The sequence below is a fragment of the Colletotrichum gloeosporioides genome, assembly GCF_011800055.1.
Source record: "Colletotrichum gloeosporioides strain Lc1 chromosome Unknown consensus_14, whole genome shotgun sequence".
Taxonomy (NCBI): domain Eukaryota; kingdom Fungi; phylum Ascomycota; class Sordariomycetes; order Glomerellales; family Glomerellaceae; genus Colletotrichum; species Colletotrichum gloeosporioides.
Genome location: NW_025544659.1, coordinates 462,985 through 486,367, shown reverse-complemented (window position 1 = coordinate 486,367; position 23,383 = coordinate 462,985). Strand labels below are relative to the sequence as shown.

The 23,383-nt window shown below is 35.3% G+C and overlaps 4 protein-coding genes across 4 annotated transcripts; 2 read left to right on the top strand and 2 right to left on the bottom strand.

Moving 5' to 3' along the window:
* Window positions 1-14,000: 14,000 nt before the first annotated feature.
* On the top strand, window positions 14,001-15,485 carry GCG54_00014185 (FAD-containing monooxygenase EthA; the record flags this gene model as incomplete). Its single annotated transcript, XM_045414026.1, has 1 exon — window positions 14,001-15,485. One exon carries the CDS (start codon window positions 14,001-14,003, stop codon window positions 15,483-15,485), a length of 1,485 nt encoding a protein of 494 aa, XP_045269130.1.
* A 1,063-nt stretch (window positions 15,486-16,548) lies between these two features.
* On the top strand, window positions 16,549-17,700 carry GCG54_00014184 (putative oxidoreductase; the record flags this gene model as incomplete). Its single annotated transcript, XM_045414025.1, has 3 exons — window positions 16,549-16,606; window positions 16,910-17,292; window positions 17,380-17,700. 3 exons carry the CDS (start codon window positions 16,549-16,551, stop codon window positions 17,698-17,700), a joined length of 762 nt encoding a protein of 253 aa, XP_045269129.1.
* A 212-nt stretch (window positions 17,701-17,912) lies between these two features.
* GCG54_00014183 (uncharacterized protein) lies at window positions 17,913-18,566 on the bottom strand (the record flags this gene model as incomplete). Its single annotated transcript, XM_045414024.1, has 1 exon — window positions 17,913-18,566. One exon carries the CDS (start codon window positions 18,564-18,566, stop codon window positions 17,913-17,915), a length of 654 nt encoding a protein of 217 aa, XP_045269128.1.
* Window positions 18,567-19,003: 437 nt separating this feature from the next.
* Window positions 19,004-22,054, bottom strand: GCG54_00014182 (Minor extracellular protease vpr; the record flags this gene model as incomplete). The annotated part of the gene is made up of 3 exons (XM_045414023.1): window positions 19,004-20,261; window positions 20,310-21,264; window positions 21,316-22,054. 3 exons carry the CDS (start codon window positions 22,052-22,054, stop codon window positions 19,004-19,006), a joined length of 2,952 nt encoding a protein of 983 aa, XP_045269127.1.
* Window positions 22,055-23,383: the final 1,329 nt, after the last annotated feature.

Genomic DNA, 23,383 nt, shown 5'->3' with positions numbered 1-23,383 from the left:
TTTATTATAGTTAAAGATACTAACTAGCTTTAAAAGTAGTACTTTCTAACTTATTATAAGTTCTAGCTACTAACTAACTCTAAGAAGTAACTAATTAATATAAAGTCTAACTCTCCTCTTTATATTATATTAAATAACTTAAGTTTAATTATAAGTTCTTACTATATATCCTTATTATCTCTAGCTATTTAGCTAATAGGTTCTTTTATAGTCCCTTATAAGCTTTATCTAGTATAAACTTAAACTTCTATAGCCCTATAATATATACTATAAAATAGACTTTAGCTTATTTATACCCTCTATACCTATAAAGCAGGTTATAAAATAATTCTAGTAAAATATAATAAGTATAAAATACCTATTATATATAATTAGCTACCTAAGTACTTCTCTTAACCTCCTCTATAGGTAGGTATTTATTATAAGTAGCTTTATAACTCCCTATAAGCTTTAAGTAACTAAAGTCCTTAATCCTAATTATTTAATAGTATCCTATAGCTTCTTTATTTAGGCTTTTAGAAGTTATAATACTATCCCCTATAATTACTATAAAGCTTATATTTACTCCCTTAAAGATAATTTAACTAATATTTAGGTCTATAAACTATACTTTAAATATATTTTAATACCTAGTAAACCTTATATAAACTATATTTACTATAAGGATACTTTAAAAGAGTGCTTATATACTAATAAAGAGGTCTATAAGGAGTTTAGCTATAAGATAGGAAAAGGGAAGAAGTATTAGAAAAGTAGTAAGTATATTAGTATTAGAATTACTAAGTTAAAGATTAACTAGTAGACTATAAAGTAGAATTACATATAGGTACTAGATTTTATAAAAGATATTATAAGTATAGTAAATAGGTAGATCTATAAGTATAAAGCTACCCCTAAGTTATTTATATTTATAAACTACTTATTTATAATAAAGCCTCCTTTTAATCTTAACTATAATAAAATAGAAGAACTTCTTTCTTATATTTATAGTAAGGCTTCCTAAAGAGTTTTATTATTAAAGGGTAGAATAAAGGGGGGAGGTATATAGAGTAGCTAGAAAGTCTATAACTATATAACTAAGTTAATTTTATTATCCTACTTTATTATTTTAGTCTATAAAGTAACTATCTTATATTATAATATAAAAGAGTAGGTCGTTCTAACCTAGCTATTTTATTAAATAATCCCTTACTTATTATCCTATACTATTATTTTATAGGTATTCTTATAGATATTTAACTAGAGATATACTTTTATATTCTTATTTATAGTACTAAAAGTAGCTTATAATTTTAAGGCTTCTATTTAACTTATAGCTATAAATACTTATAGCTTAAGTAGAAGAGAGACTATAAGAGACTATTAGCTTAAAGAGAATAAGTAATTAGTTATAATAATAAGCTCTTTTATACTTAGTTAGATTCACCTCATTCTTATCTATATTTAAACACTAAGTCTATACTTAGTTTAGATATATCTAAATAAAAGATATAAAAGTAAAAAAATAGAAGTAAATCTAAATATAAACTAAGCTAAATAATTTAAATAGAGGTAAACTTAGTTAAATTAAGGAAAAGAACGCTACTACTTCTACTAAAATACTAAAGGTATAAGAGGTTATTTTCCTATAGTTTTTATCTATAGGTAGCTAGTCTATATAAATAGTAGGGGTAGAATAAGTAATAAATAATATAAAATAGTATTAAAATAGTTACTATATCCTATTCTAATCTATAAAATAATAACTCTACTCTATAGTATAAGGCTTTAAAGGTAAGTATAAAATAAAGAGGGGTATATTAATAAAGCTTTAACTAAGTAGAAAAGAATAATAGACTAATAAGATAGTTTCTCAGCTTACTAAGAAGATCTATTAAGGGATATATTAGGCTACTCTAATCTCCTTTTATAGGTTTTCTATCCCTAAGATCCTTATAAAGTGAATAAATAGAGTAAATCCTATTAGGGTAATATAGGATAAGGCGTTTAACTTTTTAGGGGGGGGGGGGGGTTTTTTTTTATTTNTATTCTTAGTTCTAAGTAGTCCTATCTAGCTAGAGCTCTAATTATCTATTATATTATAAACTAGAGGAATAATAATAGATTACTAGTATTAACTTAAAGAATAGCCTTATAGTTATTAAGGTATACTTTTTATAGAAGCTTTCTATAAAGCTAGCTCCTTCTTATCCCTATTTACTTTAGCTATATAGCCTATCTTATAGTAGAAATAAATATTTAAAGAGGTAGATATAAAAAGGATAAATATAGTAGAAAGTAGTAATCTATTAGGCTAATCTAAATCACTAGAAGTAGTAGAAGTAGATAAAGAAGGAAGATTATTAGAGTAGATAAGGTGTATAAAGGAAAATAGCCTCTTAGGATAATAAAGTTAAAATAGTAAGCTAATAAGTATCCTTTATAAACGTAATATTAGCTACTTAGGCTAACTAATATAAATAATATATTATAATAAGTAGTAAGTAATACTAGAGAGTAGTAAGGTGAAAATAGTATAGCCCTTAATATATAAAGTTCTAATTAAGCCTAAGAAGCTTATTAAGATTAATAGGGAAAAGAAAACTTATAAAAGTAGTAAGGTAATATAAACTAAAAATAAAAAGGTAGGTAGAAATAAAGCTAATTATAAAATATAAGCTCTTAGGCTTTTAAGGAGAAAGAAGCTACTAAGGTTAATAAGACCACTAGATTAGTTAGGAAATATATTTTATAAACCTAGCTTATTATAAATAGCTATAAGGAGCAAATATAGCTATAGAATTAATAACTAATAGTATAGAAATATAGTAAAGTAAGCTACCTAATAATAAACTATAAATAAGAGATAAATAAAACCCTATAGGTAATATAAATACCTATATGTAGTTTAGATCTATAAAGCTCCTTATAAAAGAAAATATATAAAAAGTAAACGTAGTAGAAGTAGACTAAATAAAAGTAAGTATAATAATCTTCTAAAGCTTTATCCTAAGTATAAAAGAGAAAGAAAGAAGAAAGGTAGGGTAGTAATATACTAGCTAATAGAAATACTTATGCTAATTCCTTCTAAGCTAAATATTATAATAAAATAATAGAGTGAAAATAATAGAATATAAAGAAAAATATAAGTAAAATATTATAGCTTAAGTAAGTAAGGTATAAACGTCTTACTATAAAGGAGGTAAATCTTATTACCTTAATTTGATCTATAAAGTATTCTCTTAGGATAAGTATAAAATAGTAATATAAGTAATTAAAATAAGGAGGAATAGTAATAAATAGCTTACACTTATCGTGTAATAGGTGCTTTCTATATAAATAAGATAAGAAAACACCTATATAAAATAAACAGAGTAGATAGTATTATAAGCAGAAGTATCCCTATAAATCCTAAATAATATAAATAGTATAATAGAATAAAAGTATAGAAATAATAAGATATAATAAAAATAAGATAAAATAATATAAACTAAGATAATATTAGTATAATTTAAGCCTATAAAATATTATCTAATAGTATTAGTTAGGCTATAAAGCTATAGCTATAATATATTCCTTAGATATCCTCTTAGTAAATAGCTATCCTTAAGTAATAATATAATTAAAAGAGGGCAGAATAGTTATTAGTTATTAGTATAAGGTTATATCACTTAAGCTACACCTTACTATATAAGTAGTTACTCTAAATCTCTATCCCTAAAATTATTATCTAATATCTCTATATTTAGCTACCCTAAAGGTAGGAATATATACTTAATATAGTTTATAAAGTTATCTTAGAGGATAATAAGGTTATCTAGTTCTTAAAAACTTTTAGGAAATTAGATAAACTTCTTTAGGTAGTTTCCTATATATATTAAACCTTATAGAGGTTCTCTAGTAAGTATAATAAGCTAGTATAAAAAGTTCTCTAGAGCATAAAAGTAAATTTAAAAGGAACCTTTCTATCTATAGTCTAACTTAGTATTTAATAACTTATTAATAGATTTTATAACGTTAAAAGATAGTATTAAGTCGCTAATATTTAAGTAACTTAATTAGAGTATATAAGCATACTACTTATTAAACTATATAGCAATATATTTATACTACTTTATAATTATCTTCTAAGCCTCCTCTCTATCTTTATCTAACTAGCTGAAAGCCTATATTTATATAGTAAGTTCTTATTCTAGTATAAAGACGTTAGCTTAGTTAAAAACTCTCTATATAGGCGTGAAGGTCTTAATTAGTATAACTAAGTTATACCTATAAAGAAAATAGAAAGAGGAGTAGCTAGTTAACACCTAAATAGTTATTTAGTCTATAAAGAGCGTAGTATAAAGGTAAGGTTAAAAGTTATAGCTAGTATCCTTAAACTAAGTTAATAGGGTATAAATAATAGGCTAGTAACCTTTCTTAATAGTTCTATTAGTATAAGGATTATAAGCTACTATAACTTATTAGTAAAAAGTATATTTCTTATTAAAAATAATAATATAACCTTTATTCTTTAGTCCTCTATTTATAACTAGTATTCTATATAACCTATAGTAATAGATAATATCTTCTTAGATAAATTTAGTAATAAGCTTTAAATTAGTTTATAGTATCTATCTCACCTTAACCTATCCTATTAGGAGATCTCTAGCTTTAATTATATTATACCTACCTACCTTCTAAATATCTAAAACTACCCTTATAAATAGAAGTCTAATAGGCGTTATAAAGGAGTATATATTATTAATCTAGTATACTTTATATAGTTAATAGTCTAAGTATATTAAGATTATATCTATAATAAACTTATAGAAGCTTAGCTAGAAGTAGTTATTAGTAACCCTTTTAAATATAGTATTATATCTCCTATAGCTACTCTTAATATAAATATATATAATAAGATAGTTTCTCTTAGTAGTACTATTAATAATATATTATAGTATTAGCTTATAAACGCTTAAGCATATAAATAAAAACTTATTATAAAAAGTATAGCTAATAGCTTTTGCTTGCTATTATTTATATTAGTTTATAAGAATACTTAGTAGGTAGTAAAGAGTATTAAGGAAGTATATAATCTATTAAGACTTTATTAACTAGGTCTATAAATCACTTAATACTAATAATAATATCATAAGGAGGGTATCTTATTTATTATTATTATTATTAGTAGTTATAGCTATAATATCTATAGTAGCCTAAGTATCTCTATAATCTTAAGCCTTATTAAAGAAGGAATATATTTATATATCTATAAAGAAGATCTATTAGTTAATCTATTTATTAATTTCTCTTTCTGCTTCTTTATCTTATTTATCTAAAAGCCTATTAAGCTTTCTAGAGAGGCTATTAGTAGTAGTATTCTATACGCCTAATATATATTAGATTTTAAAGTTAAATATATAGATCTATATAATCTATTAAATAATAAGAGCGCTAGGGAGATTAAAAGCTATACTATTAATCTAAGCTATAAGTATCTTTATATCTATCTTAATAATGAAATAGTAGCTAAAAAGATAGTTATATACTTATTTTAACGCTTTTAGAAAGCCCTAAAGTTCCTTCTTTTTTATATTATAATTAAGCTCTACTCCTACCTATAAGCTACTTTTATACTATAAAATATATCTCTTCCTATTAATAAATTAACTAAATATAGCTCCCTATCTTATACTACTAATATTAATTACTAAATAAATAATACCTCTATTAAGCTTATAGTTAAGTCTAATAAGAATTAGAAATAATATAAGCTTATATTTTAGCTTATCTATAGCCTTCTATTAGTTAGAACCCTATATAAACTTAATATCCTTCTTTAGAAGTTTTATAAGAGGTTTAGTAATAATTAAAAAGTAAATTACCTATATTTAGTAGAATAAAGTAATTCTAAAGAAAGTATATAGTTCTATAAGTCCTTTATAAGCCTCTTATTCAGTTATCTTAATAATTTTTAATTATTCTAAGCGTTAACTATTAGTGCTATATATATATTTAATAATAGCTATAGTAGTCTAAGCTTACTAAGACTTATCTACTAAGACTAAGTACTCTACTAACTTAAAGTTAAGTAGCACTTTATTAATATTCTAGATATACTTAAGGATGAATTTCTATATTCCTAGGTAACTAGGTACTTCTTTATTATTATACTATATTATAAAGCCTTTAATAGTAATATTATTAAGGAAAGCTTTATAATAGTGAAAGATTAAGTTATATAGGATCCTTATTATTACCCTTATAAACTAAGTAATAAAGTTAGTAGCGCCTTATAGTAAAATATATATATATAACAATCTAATTAGTATAATAAATATTATAAAGTCTTAGCTCTTTATATCTAATAAGACTTAGTTATACCCTAAAAAGAAGTTAAGTAGAGAGAGAAGCTAGTATATAGTAAAGTCTTCTGAAAACTTATCTCCTATTAGAAATAAAGCTATATCTTAAAATATAACTCTATTAATCTAAGTAGCTAAATTAATTAAGTATATTTTCCTATCTTTCTTTTTTATAAAGAAGAAGGGGTTTTAGTATAATATATAACTTTCCTCTAAAATACCCTTCTATAAGTAGTCTTTAAGTATTTAAATAACTTCAACTTTAAATACTTTTAGGATTAATATATTTTAAGCTTACTATACTTTATATAGAATAATTTAAATAAACTATAATAAAGCTACTAATAAGTAGATAGATCTATAATAGGGGAATTCCTATATTATAGCTATCTCCCTATTCTTCTAAACTTATATAAGTAAAACTTTCTCTTAGTTAATTAAATATAGTATAATATTAAATAGCTTATCTAGTTATTCTTAAGTAAAGCGCTCTTCTATTAAAATATTAGAGAACTTAAGTATAATTAAGTCTATAAAGAGGTCTTTAGTATATATCTTAAGCTTTTCTTAGACCTTAGCCTATACTTTAAGCTTCTACTTAAGGTCTCTTTTTAGGATAGTGCTATCTAATAGTATATTATTAATAAAGTAGATCTTCTTATCCTTAGTCTTATATATAATATTAACTTTAATTATATTAAGAGGGTTCTAACCTCTATCTAAAGCTTTATAGAAAAGTATTATTCTTACCTTTATAATAGCTTTACTTAGAAAGTTCTTACCTTATTAAAAGTAATAGAAAACTTAAGCCTTCTCTTAGATAAGTCTAATACCTCACTTATTATTAGATTTAGAAATAGCTATTAGTTTATAAACCTTAGTTAGTAAAAGCTATTCTAAAAGCTTAAAGCTAGACTTAAACTTAGTAAGAGCTACTTTATATAGAACTTTTTCCTAATATTTATCCTACTTAGATCTATCTATAGAACTAAAATAGTAAGTAGTATATTAAGCTTTTTAGACTATCTAAGAAACCTTAATAGTATCTACTATAGTAAAGTCTTTATATAAAAAAGCTTTATAGTAAAGTATAGTATATTCTATAATTCTAAACTATATAGTAATACTATTTTGAGGAAATAAAATATTTACTAGGTTACTACCTTATTAACTTAAAAGCTATCTATAAAACTTCTTTAGCCTATTAAAGAATATAGTGTTATTTAGTACTCTTACTATACTTAAGATCCCCTTAGTTATAGCTAATATATTAAGGCTAGCTTTATATACCTCTTCTACTTATAATAAAGCTTTTTTCCTTTTTAAACTTACTTTAGATCTATAATAATCTACTAATATCCTCTAGTTCTTATAGGTATAGTTTAAGCTATAGTTCCTAAGTTTAGTAAGTTTAGTAGTTATAGAAATAACCTTAAGGGTAATAGCTTACTAAATTAATATCTTAAGAATTTACTAGAAGAGCTTACTTTTATAGTTAAAAATACTCTTAATCTTATCTCTATCTTTAAGTTTAACTTATACTACTATATCTAAAGATAACTACTTAATATTAAGTATCTAAATATCTTCCTAGCTACTAGTCTTATAATCCTCTTCTATAATAAGATTTAAAGCTCTATTTATTCTTAATTCTAATAAGCTAGTTACTATACTAAGTATAATAGTAATAGCCTCTAGTTTCCCTCCTCCTTAGGAATATAGTAGAAGCTCTAAATCTTATTAAATATATCTAGGTTAGAGATAATATAGAGAAAGAGAGCTATAAACTAATTAGTAAAGAAACTGAGGGTATACTTTAATAAGCACTAAGTAGTATAGTAGTAAAAATTACTATTAATCTATCTATCTATATAACTAAGCCCTATCTTAATATAATAGATAAAAAGACTACTAAAAATTAAGCTTTTTAAGGTCTTACTAAATAAGCTAATAAAGAAACCTATATTAAGTATATAATAGCTACTAATATATATATCCTCTATAATAGTACCTATAAACTATAATTCTAATATAATATCTATAAAGCCTCTAATTATAACTAGAGTTAGTATAACTCTACTTTAAAGTCTATTAAGGTTAATATAATCTTTAGATATAATATTTATTATAAAGCTAGTATTAATAATTCCTAATTATTCCTCAGCTAAGTAGTATCTAATTTAAATAGCTACCTAAAAGTGAAGTATAATAAAGTTATATATAGTAACTATACACCTTCTACTAGAGTAGAGTATAACTCTAAGTTAAGGTTATTAGGAGTCTTCTATAGTTAAAACCTTAATATTAGTTAGTCTAAAGCCTTATAGTGTTAAGATATCTACTATATTTATATTAACATAATAGCTTCCTCTAATAGGTTGTAGCTCTTCTATTAGTATATTAGTACTACCTTTTATAGATCTAAAATTACTATTCTTAGGCTATTATAAATTAGCTTTATATTCCTTATCCTATTTCCTTATAAGTTCCCTAATACTTACTTCTTAGTCTTTAACTTATATATAAGTATTAGCTAAAGCTAAGTTAATAGTAACTATATTATTACTATATATTTAGTCTTAATATTACTTTATATATATTATTATATATTAGAACTTAAGCTATCTATATTCTAACTAGTTATCTAAGAGAAACTATTTTAGTAGAGTAATATTACCTATCTACTTTTTACTATAAAAAGCTATAGCTTAAGAGTAGGTTTCTTCTAAGTCTAAAAAGAAGGTTATTTAGTATAGCTCTTTAGTCTCCTCATAATAAGTAAGTTCTTATAGCTAAAGTTATAAAAAGACTTATATAATTATTTTATTTTTAACTACTTCCTCAACTTAAGTACCTCTTATAGGCGTAGTACCTTATTAAGTTAAAATTTAGTTTATAAAATAAACCTTTCTTATTAAGAAGTTACTATATAAAGTATATTAAAAGTTATTATTCTTTATTCTAATAATAGTATTAACCTCTACTAGCTTTTAGTTTTTTATATAATTAATATTAACTATATAGCTATATATATACTTAATATTAATATAATTAATAGCAGTTATTAATACTTATTATTTAGCCTCCTCTTATTCTCTCTAAGCTTTATCTACTATAACTATAGCTTCCTAATAATAGATAGATAATTTTAAGCTAAATACTTACTCTAAATAATACTTATTATAGAATTACTTTACTATTACTTCTAGCTAGAAGTATACCTTACTTTAGAAGATATAAGCCTAAATAGTTATTAGGTTAGGTATTAAGTTCTTCTATCCTTTATTAATAATATTATCCTAAATAATATTATAATTAGTATAAGAGCTAATATATTATCCCCTTAAGTAGTATACTACCTTAATATTCCTTAATTTATCTATAATATTATATTTAGCTATATAGTATCTATTTATTCTATAGGAGTAGTAACCCTTAATCTTAAGTATATTATATTATATCTAGTTTATAATAGTTAAGCTTATAAATTAGCTAGCCTCTCTTTACTATTTATAACTCCCTTATACTATAAATACTTAGTTTATATCTATAATATAACTATTCTATACTAATTTAAGCTATTAGCTAATATTTATACTTAGCTTCTAAACGCTAGCTATAAATACCTTTATCTATTCCTTAATATCTTTACTATTAAGAGATATTTAGTATATCTACTCTTAAAAAGTAGTAACTTTATTTAAATCTACTACTTTTAAGTTACTATATTACTACTAAATATAGGTAACTTATATAGGCTAGTTAATAAGTTTAATAAGACTAGTAATTAAGAGAGGAGTAGTTACTTTTATAGCCTTCTTTCTATTAATATATATATAAGAGGTCTCTCTAGTTACCTATTTAATAATTATATACTTAATACTTAGCTAAGGCTTCTAGAGTAAGTCTATAATATTATAAGAGAGAGCCTTTATAGTAGCTTTAATAACTCCCTTTAGTAAGTACCTATAAATAAGGTAAATAAAATCTTAGTCTTAATACCTTAAGAGTTCCCTTATAATAGCTTTATAGTATAAGCCTTTAATATAATTAAAGAGGGTTATAATACTAATAGTATCTATTTTAGAGAGGAGGGGCTTATCTTTAATTACTTAAAGCTCTTTATTAAGGTCCTAATAGAAGCTTTTATCTATAATACTATACTAATTAATAAAGGTAGCTTTAGTAGCTTCCTAATTATTAAGGTCTTTAACTAGTAATTTAATATCTTACCTTAAGTCCTTAAGACTATAGAGGTAGACTTTTATTAACTTATCCTTATTAGTCTAATAGACTTTATAAGATTAGGAATTATAAGTTTTAATAAAATCTATAATATTATTACTTATAAATATAAAAGTATTCTTATTTAGGAAGGGATTTATTATAATTAGTATAAGATATTAAAAGTATAACTTTATTAGTTACTTAATAATTCCTATTAATTAGTCTATAGAAATAAAATAAGTATTACTAATAGAAGCTATAAGCTATTACTAAACTCTATAAGTATTATTACTTAAAGTATAATAAAAATTAATACTAGAGGCTTATTCCTTACCTCTATTAGTTTTAATATAGAGGTAAATATTATTAGTAATATAGTTAACCTTAATAAAGTTAATATTAGTAGCTTAAGTTTATAAACTAGAGGGGTTATTAAGTAAGCTATCTTTAGAAACTAGAATTACCTTAGCTTAATCCTAGATATTCCTAAATACTCTAGTTTAAATATTAAATATATTAATAAACTTACCTCTAGTAGTAAGGTTATAAAAAGTTAGAATATTTTTATATAATATCTCTTTAGTAGTTTTAAACTATATCTTAGCTATAATAGTTATTAATAATTAAAATAGTAAATATATAAGTTATTATTTTAAGTAATTAAAAGTGTTAATCTTTCTAATCTTAAGTATTATTATTACTTTTTCTAAAAATATAATAAAAAAGAAAAGAGAAAAGAGTATAACTAGGTAGGTAGGCGCTATACCTCTACCCCTATTAGTTTTAAACCTAATTAGCTATACTATCTTAAGCTTCTATAGTTAACTTTATATTCCTTCTTTTAAGCCTCTACTAGTTAATCTATTAGAAGTTATATAGACTACTAATAACTTTATAATAGATTTATCTTATTCTTCTATAATAAACTTATTAGTTCCTAGAGGCTATTTTATTTAAATATTATAAAGCTTTATATTCTTATTAGTTTAAAAAGCTTATTAAGTAGATCTAATTTAATTTTAATAGCTTATAATATTAAAGAGTAATAAGAGTAAAAATAAATAAAAATCTAATACTCCCTATTATATAAGCTATAATACTTTTAAGGTCTTTTTTAAAGTCTTTTTATATCCTTATATTCTTATTACTAAAGTTATACTTAGCTATTATACTTCTCTACTTATTATAAATTAAGTCTATAAATAACTACTTAACTCCTATTAATATATTATATTTCTTAGTATTATATAGTTAGTAATAATAGTTATAGTTATTATATATATTATATTAATCTATTTACCTAGTATAAGAGTAAGTTCTTCTCTAGTACCTCCTATAGGTATCTAAAAGAAAAAAGAATCTACTTCTAAGTACTATTAAAATAGTTATAAGTTTAATAACTAAGAACTATACGATATAGTAGTATATATATACCTTTAAGTATATATAGTTATTATAGCTATATAACTCTATAGTTTTAAAACCTATAATCTTAAAAGAAAAAGGAAAGGACTTCTTATCTATTTTTTAGATCTAAAATAAAAAGAATAAGATTAAAAGCTTAAAAATCTACTAAAAATAAGTAAATTCTACCTCTAATCTATAAGGATTAATAATAATATCTAAGCTAACTTCTCGCCCCTTAAAGGGGGCTAGTAATCTAACCTCTAAACGCTAAAAACGCCGAAAAATCCAGTGGGCCCACTAAACCCCGTTCTAATAGATCTATCTCCTTAGGTGGTTTAACTCTTTAACTAACATCATCCCACACCGCAAATACGGCATCGTACGCCTTCAGTAGGCTGATGTTCAAACAGGGGAGTATCGTCTGAATAGATAGCCTAAATGACTCGGCAAAACTGGGACCGATCATGAAGTTTCGATGAAAGGTGTAGAATATCTGTCGGTCTGTGAGGGCGTTGAGAAGATGATGCTTATTCGCCGAGCTGTGCAACAACACAAGAGGGTTCAGATTTCCCTGCTTCAATCCAAGGTCGCGGGGACTTTGGAATTGAATGCTTTGTTTGTTATTCTGAGATCTGGAGTAGCTCGGTTTGTGACTCGTGGGTACGTCAAGACCTAGTATGATCCCGCTGTGCCCATGGGGTAAATTCTTGACCACCGGTGGACGCCCCATGCGTCGCTCTGGCCTAGTGAGTCGACATGGCTGCTTGTGTGCAACGCAAAAGTTGCAGAAGGTGGAATCTCCATCGAAGACGCACTTTTCTTTCTTATTGTAGCAGACGTCGCAGGCTGTTCGGGGCATATCAGGCTTGTAGTCTGCGCTTACGGATGGGTTCTGGTCATTTCGGCTGTTGGGATGGAGAAAAGATAAAAAGCTGGAGCGGGGTTGTCATCTGAGCGGCAAAACACGGACGGGGTAAAACAAATGCGAATGCGACTAGAGCGAGTCGCGGCAAAATGAATAATGCGTTAAGTCGTTTCTCTAAAGCCCCGCCCGGAGAAGTGGCCGAGGCACCTCGGCCGTCCATCGTCACCTTGGGCAGTCCAATGTGAGGCGCTTTGACAGCTTCCGGCTGAAATAATTTTAGACCCTTGTTTTTCAGCAATTGCTGCGAAGCATGAAGGCGAGAACTATTACCCAATGGAGGGCGGGATTCTATGAACATACCAGGCTATCGCCAAGACAGGTTGAGGCTGGACCTCGCCGTGGTGCCGTGAATGATGTATCCTAACGGCGTCCGCGGTTGCCGGAGATTCCCATATGCACGGAGCAACGGAACACCTCTCATTCCCTTGACGTGTACGTGTACGGCCTCAGCTGGACCGAAAGGTGGAATTTTGATTAAAAAGAGAACGAAGCAAGAAGTCTGCTGCCCAGTTGTGCATGTTGCATGCGAGGACGGAGTTACATCGTGACGGGTTTCCACTATGCGGCAGATATTTTTCAAACACCAACGTATGGGAAGTTTCCGTCACTTCTGTACACTCCGGCAGCTACCTGGTTATGCAGGGTAATTGCGCATCATTGACGTGAACCAAGTTTACTGTCTCACGGCGGTGTTGTGGGACGGAGCAACAGTCAACACGATGCTGAATCAAGCCGATGGTTTTCTTCCAAGACTCACTGGCAATGAAAGGCCAGTGGAGCTTGGCGGACTTCAAAGCCCGAAGAAATGGCACGGAGTTTGCGACATTGCCAGTAGCCCCGCTTCCGACGCAGGCGGTTTACCGGAGACTATTGTCCCGTTCAGGAAGTCGTCCCATCTCCAGCTTGCTGGGGTGCTGAAACCCGAGGCTGCAGGATGAAATTCCAATGTACAAGGGCCGTTGCACGTGTCCAAGTCTGCTCCGACGTTTCCCATCATCGAGTGCTTCCAGCAACGTTAATCGAGTATATAAACCCAAGTTGGGGATCAAAAAGTCCATCCAGTTACTCTCTACTCAGACCTTATCCGTCCGGTACATTTCCCCAACAAAATAGTCATGGATGCCGCTCTTGGTCAAGCAGAGCTCGCCACTGCGGGCGATATCTTTGACGTCATCATCATCGGTGCCGGCATATCTGGTATCAACACAGCATACTACCTCCAGGCCCACGGGCCTCCAGGGGCTTCATACGCCATTCTCGAAGGGCGTGGCGAAATTGGCGGAACCTGGGATCTCTTTCGTTACCCTGGAATACGATCAGACTCCGATATCTATACCTTCGGGTTCTCATGGAACCCATGGAAAGGCGACAACCCTCTAGCCAGCGGCCCATCCATCATGTCTTACCTGCATGAGTCGGTGTCGAAGTATGGTATCGACAAAAATATCAAGTTTCACCACCAAGTCATCTCGGCAGACTGGCAGTCATCAGAGTCGCTATGGACATTACAAACAACTGGGCACGGTGAAAAGGTCAACTGTTTCAAGGCCCGTTTCGTCGTCCTAGGTACCGGTTACTATGATTATGAGCAACCGCTGGCTGCGGAGATCCCTGGCATCAAAAGCTTCACAGGCCCAGTCGTTCATCCACAGTTTTGGCCCGAAGATCTTGATTACCGGAACAAGCACGTGGTCATTATTGGAAGTGGAGCGACTGCGGTGACATTGCTACCAAACATGGCCACGGAGGCCAGTCGAACGACAATGCTTCAGAGAAGCCCAACCTACATTACGGGGCTGCCAACCCAGAAGAGCCTTCCCAGCAGGCTAATGCTGTCTGTACTTCCGAGGAGTATCTCGAGCCGAATTCTGAGAGTTCAATTCATCTTGCTCGGTTACCTGCTTTATTACTATTGTCAGCTGTTCCCACAGTCAGCACGGAGAGCTTTGCTGGGACGCGCTGCCAAGGAGCTGCCCCCTTCAATTCCTCTGGATCCCAACTTCAGTCCCAAGTACAACCCCTGGCAGCAACGTCTTTGTGTGTGCCCAGACGCTGATTTCTTCGCGGCGTTACGCTCTGGGAAGGCAGATGTCGTAACCGACGTCATTGACGTGGTGACCAACAACGAAATTGTGTTGAAGTCTGGAAGAATTCTCAAGCCAGACATCATTATCACCGCAACTGGGCTCAAAATACGGTTCGCTGGCGCGATCTCCCTTTCTGTCAACGGAAACCCCGTGGATCCGAACCAGAAGTTCGGGTTCAAGGGCTGCATGCTCCAAGACGTGCCCAACTTGGCATATGTGTTCGGATATGCCAATGCATCTTGGACTTTGGGTGCCGAAGCTACAAGTTCATACCTGGTTCGTCTTTGGCGGAGCATGAGATCGAATGGCATCCACTCCGTTACACCATATACTGTGGATGCCAACAACATGAAGCCCAAGCCTGTCATGAGTCTCACCTCAACATATGTCAGACATGCAACCAAGGTGTTTCCCAAAGCTGGAGATGGGATGTGGGCTGCCAGAAAATTCTATATGCTTGATCTCTGGCGGGCTATGTTTGGGAACATCTTTGCCGGATTGAAAGTCGCATAGAAAACTGGCTGGGGCTGGCGATACCTCAAGTCCGCTGTGCGACCTTTATTGCCGGAGAATCTTGGTCTATTGCCAAACCTCTGGGCATTCTTTGTGTACTAGACAATTGATCTCTGCGGACTAATATAACCGTCTCCTTTCTTCTACCTGTTCGTGCCCTTCACTGTTACAGACTCTATCGTGTGTTTCGTCTCTTGATATGCATCACCTCTCACCTCTCGAGCGTAACACCATTCAGCACTTTTCCTTTCAGAGAAACCATAACTATCTACAGTTGCTGGTTGAATTTTAATCGCCGGGTCAGCAGACTCCAAGTTCTGTTGTGTACTCGGGCAACATTTGACTTGTTGCATAAAGCTTGTTACTTGTAATATTACTTGACCACTGTAGATACGGCAGTTACCGTCGTGATTTTAATATTCTCTATCTTTCTGACTGCCGCTCATGTTCTATGAGTCTTCTAGCTTGAATTTGGATTTTGTTATGTATGATTTGGTCCATAATCTGGTAGGGTATCTCAAGATTGTGATGAGCAAATCCCCAGCTGGCAATGTGGTCCAACCTCGGAGTCCAAGTCAATTTTGTATGTTTTCAACCAATTACAACGCAAATAAAATAAGTTTGCAGAATTATTGCGGGCCCGTCACAAGCGCAGTCACATCTTTCACATTCTTTCCAATCCTGAGGGCACAGCCATTATGATAATGATCGTTTTTCTTCCGTCTGGATGGGCCGACGTTCGGTTGCATGTTGGATCCACTTACTAGAGTGCTAACTTCAGGGGTGTTTCTTTGGTCTTGCTCCTAATTCGCTTGATAGCCTGAGATTCTGTTGGAGGTCTGCATGTTGTCGTGGCATTTGAATGCGCCATGCCGGTGTAACTGCCTTCTTGCGGACGTTTCCGACTGAGAATCCTTGCTCTCTGCAGCGATTACTGCACAGAAATCTTATAAGACTGCTTGGACTTGACCAAAGCGGCAGATTCTTTTCCTTTCTATTCCTTCAGCAAAAAGGACCAATATCAACACGTGCTTCTATACGTTCGACCTTGTCCCTCTTCGATATGGGTATCGGATACAATGTCGGAGGCAAAGTTGCATTGGTCACCGGCGCAGGATCAGGTCAGTATGGATCCTCTCTTCATTGAGGCGTTGGTTCAGACATGTGTTCCCAAGCCTTCAAGCATTCAAGTATACCAACACAAACTCCCTGTTGCCTGATAGGAATCGGCCTCGCCATTGCCCAAAGACTTCTTGCGCACGGCTGCTCAGTGATTTTTGCAGACTTGAATCTACGTGCAGAAGCTACGGATACTATTTCCAAGTTTCCCCATCCACCAACTGACGCCGTTCACCCCTCAGCTGTCTTTCACAAGACAGACATAACCAACTGGTCTGGTTTAACTTCGCTCTGGACAACATCAGTGGACACCTTCGGTCGTGTCAATATAGTCATCAACAATGCAGGCATTTTTGAGCCTCCTTGGTCATCCTTTAGGAACCCGCCGGGGATTTCTCCACAGTCCAGAGACCCTGTCGACGCTACAGTGGGATCATACCACATTTTCAATGTCAATACCATAGGTCCCATCCGCCTAGCACAGATGGCGGTGGCCTATTGGCTGCAAAACAGGGACACCGAAGGCAACCTGCTCTGGGTTTCTAGCATGGGAGGTTACGTCCACTCAATCCAGACACCATTCTACTTTGCGAGCAAGGCTGCTATCCTGAGTGTGGTCAAATCATTGCAAGGTTTGAAGGAGCTTGTTGGTATTAGGAACTCGGTGATCTGCCCAGGGCCAACAAGAGTATGTCGCTTATTATCATGTTGTTATATCCGAAGGATAAACAACCAACTTTGCGCAATTGCTAACTTCCTGATTTAATTGGTCTAGACTCCCTTGTTCGACCAGGAATTTTGCAGAGATCGTCTCCCTGTCAATGATCTTGCTTTATCAACTGAGAATCTAGCTGATGCTATGATGAAGCTTCTTACCGAAGAGCAGTATGGCAACGGAAATATCCTCGAGATTATGATGACTGGTAGTAGAGATCATCCTCAGGTTCATCAGAAAGAGGTTCAGCTGGAAGTTCTTTATCCGACAGCCAGTCCCATGGGTGCAGGCACAAAAGCCATGGAAGAGGAATTGAATTTCATGCGAATGGTTGCCCAGCAGGGAATGCGTTCAACCTGCGCACCGGAGGGAAAACATTGACAGAAGGCCAAACTACTATCTGAGAAAAATGCCAACTACGACTGTGATTGATCTCTCAATTTTAGACCGTCACTCAAAACTGTCCTGTTCTCTTCTTGAAACTCTGATTCCTCTCCGATTCAACACACAGGTGTTGACACTTAATCTTTTCTCCGCGTGAAGGTACGGGATGCACCGGGAGCCCGTGTGTTATACTCCGTCTCGTTGATCTGTCACTCGCGCTTTTCCGATCGGTAATATTCCGCGTAAGTCTGCTTGTACCCCAGAATCCAACGTCCCCAAAACGCCACAGCAGTCAGAAGTATTCTACTCGCAATTCTTCCGAAGGGTTGCCAAGAAATCGGCACGGCAAGTGGTGTGTCCGCACTATGAAGGAACACAAACAGCTGAAAGACGCTGGGTTGCATTCCGGCACTTTTGCAATCGTCTAAATATCCGAAGAAGTTGCGGAAGAACCTTTGCTCATTTTCATAGGATTCCGGTGTCAAGTGAATGTCCACAACAAGATCCTCAGACTTGCTTGCGTTCTCGAACCGGTGATAGGTACCGGCTTTGACGGAAGCTGTTGTTTGGCCATCGGGCTCATCCGACAAGGTGACGAATGGCTTAGGGTCCACTCCTCGAAAAAAGTTCCCTTTCCCAGATTGAAGCCGGAAGAATTCATCTTGGTATATATGATAGTGAAACGGCGGCTGTATTATGGATACTCCATTCTCCTGGGTTGTCGGCGGTAAACGATGCGTCATGATGTACTCCGATCCAGGTGCGGAGAATGAGACAGACGACCGTCCATTCTCATAGAATATCGGATTGTTGGTCGCACTATTTGTACGTGGCGGGTGGGGGGCTCTCATAAAGGACAGCATCGTGCTGGTAACAAAGTGGCTTGGTTGGCGGCTGGCTCTTGGAGCATCAAAGAAATACGGTCGGGATCAAAAGCATCCTTTTAGAGTTGTCCTTGGAATGGCGTTTGCGGGGTTTCCCTCAGCTGATACTCGACCAACCAGACAAGCTCGTGTTCAATTGGCGGAAATTCCGAACGTTCGGAATCGTACTGATGTTGGGGAGTGATCGTCACAGACGGAATTAGACCGCGGGTTTGCGGAAGTGCGGAATTACGGGGCTATGATCATGGGACCAAAGAAGTCTTCCGAAGAGAAGACTTGGAATGGACATCTGACTCCGTTTATATTCAACAATCGGAAAAACTCGCATGCTGCTTAAACCAACTGATGACGGACAAAATTACTATTACATGAACATATTGAGCTTCCGGATGTATCGACATGAGGGAGTGGACACCTCAGACTGAGTTCCATGGGTTGGGATACCCAGGGTCTGTAATGTTAACCCTGACGACCGGGCTGAGCCAGCTGTCATAATCGCTCGAGTCGGTGATATCTCCACCCCATCTCAATGCTCGAACAAGAACACGATAGTCTGCATTAGGGAGTTGGTATAAGGTCCCATTAGCCAACTCGACCTCGGCCCAAGTCCATTCGGTACCGTAAACGCTGTAGCCACGGAACAGGATTGACGTAGTATACTTAGGCTTGTCACCGCCATACATAGAGCCAATCAGGCCGTAGCTCTTGACCCCAGCGAAGTTGTCGAGCGAGTTGAGATCCAAAGGCGGTTGCAGGGTGGTGGTGTTAGTGAAGGAAGTCGAGTTCGAGGGTCCTCTGGGAATGTAACCAAGAGATGAAGGTGTGAAGTTGTAGGCGGGATTCGAAGCAAGATCAACAGGAACAGCATCCAATCGAACGTATGCGGAGGGCTGGTCGATGAAGAGAGTAATGATAGGGTTGTTGTCAGCCGGACGTGTCTCGTTTTCTGGGACGTCCTTGGCCGGAAAGTTGAAGACCATCCTGTCGTTGTTACGAACGCCAGTATCCCCTGCACTGATAAAGGGAAGTGTAGGGATTCCCGCTGGGGGCTGCAGCTCTGGCGATAGGTTCGGGACATCGCCCGTGTAGATATTCGGCTGAGTGTTTCGGGCATACGGGATACCGAGATAAGGAAGGACGAACTCTTCGTCATCATCAGTGATTGTGATGAAGCCGCTGTACACAGGCAGCAGGCTAGGGTCAATTTCAGGAGGCTGAATTTCAAACTCGACCGTAGCTTTGCCGCCAGATGGAATTGTCAAAGATTTCTCGCTGAAGGAAACGTTGGCATAGATCGAGTCGAAGTTGAGAGACCAGTAGAACATATCGTTGACGTCAAGAGTCTTGGCCTTGGGGAGTGCATCAACTTCGGCGGCACCCTTATGGCCAATCGAGTACGTCTTGGCCTGGGCAGACTGATTCTCAATCGTGAAGTTCTGCTTGGCGGGTTTGGCAGTATCTCCAAGGTTGAACTCCGTGGTCGAAAACACTGTCTCGGTTGAGACTGCTTTCAAAATATTGACCAGACCCGATCCTTGTTGGGCCGCCGTTGTCAAGATTCCGCCCCCTTCGTACTGGTTCAGAGGAGTTGCGGATGATTGCAGGCGTCTCGCAATCTCTTTCGGAGAGAGACTAGGGAACTTCTGCTTCAGAAGAGCGTAGCATCCAGCAAGACTGAGAAACAGTTAGCATATATCCAGACCATGATGAAGAGTAACATACTGAGGGGTGGCCATAGAAGTCCCAGAGATGATCGCATAGCCCCAACCGTTGGAAGTGACCCAGGTGCTGAGAATGGTGCCCCCCGGTGCCGAAACCTGTGGTTTCAATGACATCTCCATAGTGGGACCAAAAGTTGAAAACCATGAAGTCGTGTTTCCGGTTGGTTGCGGGATTTGATGAACGCTCTGGTCTTTGAAAGTCAAAGTGTAGTTTCTTCCTTGTTCTGCAATACCTGCCAGGATCTTGTCTGACTCAGACTTCTTGATTCTCACAATGTCCACGTCCCCGTTAGCCCCCGGAGAGTCGATTTCAACGTCGCTGGTGTCAGGCAACCACTCCCAGACATTTTTGAAGCCGGAAGAATTGGTGCGCACGTCAAGGTCGAGAGTACAGCTGCTGCCTGAGCTAATCAGTACGATGACTTTGTCCTTCTCTGGAAATGCAGTGATCGCGTCAGTCCATGCCTGGTCCACACAGTTCTGTTGATCGTCGTCGGCGTAGAAAACATTGTAACGAGCGGACGCATTGATAGGAACCACTCGAGCGTACTCGATCGTTGAGTCATCTGAGCCAACAGCGTTGTACATCGTCGTGAAGACCACGTCGCTGACAGAGCCGACCGAGATAACGCTGGCGTCCTGGGCGGGAGCAGAAGATAGATAGATACCCTGATCTCCCTCGTTGCCAGCAGCCACGGTCATGCCGATACCTTGAGCTTGAATCTTTGCAAGAAGAGGAACGTAAGGTGACCCAGTCTCCCAGACAGCGGTCTCTCCAATAGACATGCTGATGAGATCGACACCATCGCTTGCTGCCTTTTCGAATCCTTGCATCAGGATGTCATCGGTCGTGCCTCCGGTGCAGCCCAAGACTCGGTAAGCATACAACGATGCGTCAGGAGCGACTCCGACAATTCCAAAGCCAACTCCGTCAGGATCCCTAGCAGCGATGATTCCTGTGCAGTATTAGACACCAAGTCCGGTGTTTTGAAGAGATTTGAGCTTACCAGCAACATGAGTTCCATGACCTCCATCAAGACAAGTTGTCAACGGATCATCATCGGGCACCGGATCGTTGTATCCCACAAAATCATCCCCGACCAGATCGTAGCCTCCTGAAACCTTGAAGCCAGCTCCAAAGCCGCCTCCGAGAGCTGGATGACGATAATCAACTCCAGTATCCAAGACTCCAATCTTGACGCCTTTGCCGGTAACTCCTAGGCCGTGAACTTGATCGGCACCTGTCATCTTCAGGCTAGAGAGAACATCGCTGGTCCCGTTCACTGTTGCAACTTGCGCAACGTCTCGCAAATGAATAGGTTGAACTCCGACCGGAACGTATTCATTGGGAGCTTTGGGGCTTCTTCCGTGAATCACAGGGGCGGGGCGTTCATAGTATCGGTTGGGCCAGACCTGTTTGACTTGCGGCAAAGCCAAAAGAGTGGTGATATCCGTATCGTTTTTGGCGTTGATCGAGAGTCCATAGAAATATTCCGGGTTTTTGAATTCATGTCGGACCGAATAGTCCAGCACGTCTTCAGCTCGGCGATGGAACGCAGAATGAGCATCAACTTCAATGCCATCGGCAGCTCGACCATTGATAGAGGCAGCGGTTGGCTCCAACTCAATGATGAAGCCATGGCTCGGAGGAGGTGTGATCTTCGTAGCTGATCCGGGCTTCAAAACCGCCAGTCCTGGCGTAGCCAGGGCGGCGGCAATAGCCAAAGCCTGCAGTGCGAACTTCATAATGAAAACAAGTAAGAGAGTGTGGTGGTAGCAACATGAAAGACGAAAGACGAAGTACGCAAGAAAAGAGGAAATACGATGCAGAGCGAAGGCTATGATAAGTAGGACCTGCCTGTCAAACGTTCTCTCGTGTAATCAGTTGAGAGCTCTCGGCAATGAGGTGTCGGCCGAGTCCAAGGCGTGATTCACGATAAGGATGGCGATATGAATCTGCAATTTGCTCAGATTATCTCGAGGTCCTTTTGTGTTTCAATATCAGGGTAGCCACTAACCTAGGTAGTATCGGGTAGGTGTTGTAGATTTCCGATCGCCCGGCAATCTACATCGCTGAGGCTTGAAAGCTTGATTAAGCCTGTGAGACGAGGAAGACCACGGCATCGAGTCATTTCTAAAAGCCCACCAATTGAAGATCTCATACGACAACCTCGTATTCTTCCAAAGACGGGGACAATCAATGATGCTTGGTACATCCTCGCATGTTTGGTCGAATTAGGAAGGTCGGTGGTGGATACCTCGAAATGAACACTGCTATCGCCCCCAAACTTTATTGCCGCCGGCATTCACGATATTTTGGGGGTCGTGTTCGATTGATTATTCCACAGCAGCATGAGCGATGCAAAACTTGACGTATTTAATCGACGCAATGATTAGAACTAGGAAAGAAATACGTAACATCTGGTTTACTCTGGTTATATCTGCATACCTATCATCAATTGGTTAAATAGATCTGCTATTCGCCAAGGTGTTTATAGGCGTAGCTGATTGTGAATGCCATCGTAACTTTCTGGGACACTATATATGATTACATTAAGACCATAGGTGTAGGATTGATCATGGAGGTTTCTCAGGTCGCAGCCGGCCTCGTCAAGTCTTCTGCATAGTGATTCAGTACTTGTTCCCAGAAAGCGTCCTGCCAGGTGGGGGACCTGCAGCAGGTCGCGCTTTCCACCTGAAGGGTTGTAAAAAGTCCAATGAACGATGCTCAATAACTTGTTATAGGTCATTTGTAGAACTCAGACTCTCTCTTCAAAGTAGCCATATTGCTTTACGAACCGCTTTATTGATTCACGTTTGTTATATTTAATAGACTTCATCATAGTTTACTGCTATATATCAAGGTATAATGTTAAGCCTTTGCTGTTGTAGATTATCCGTGCTCTGACTCTATTATTTAAGAATGGAAATACTTCTGGGAATAGTCTTAAATCATATAAGTTTACCGAAGCACAAATAATGAACCAAGAGAAAACGGTCCTATACAAACGTTTAGTTCCTGCTCTCTGATTATGTTCTATCCAATGGCATATTAGCACCAGGCTGGACTTTCTA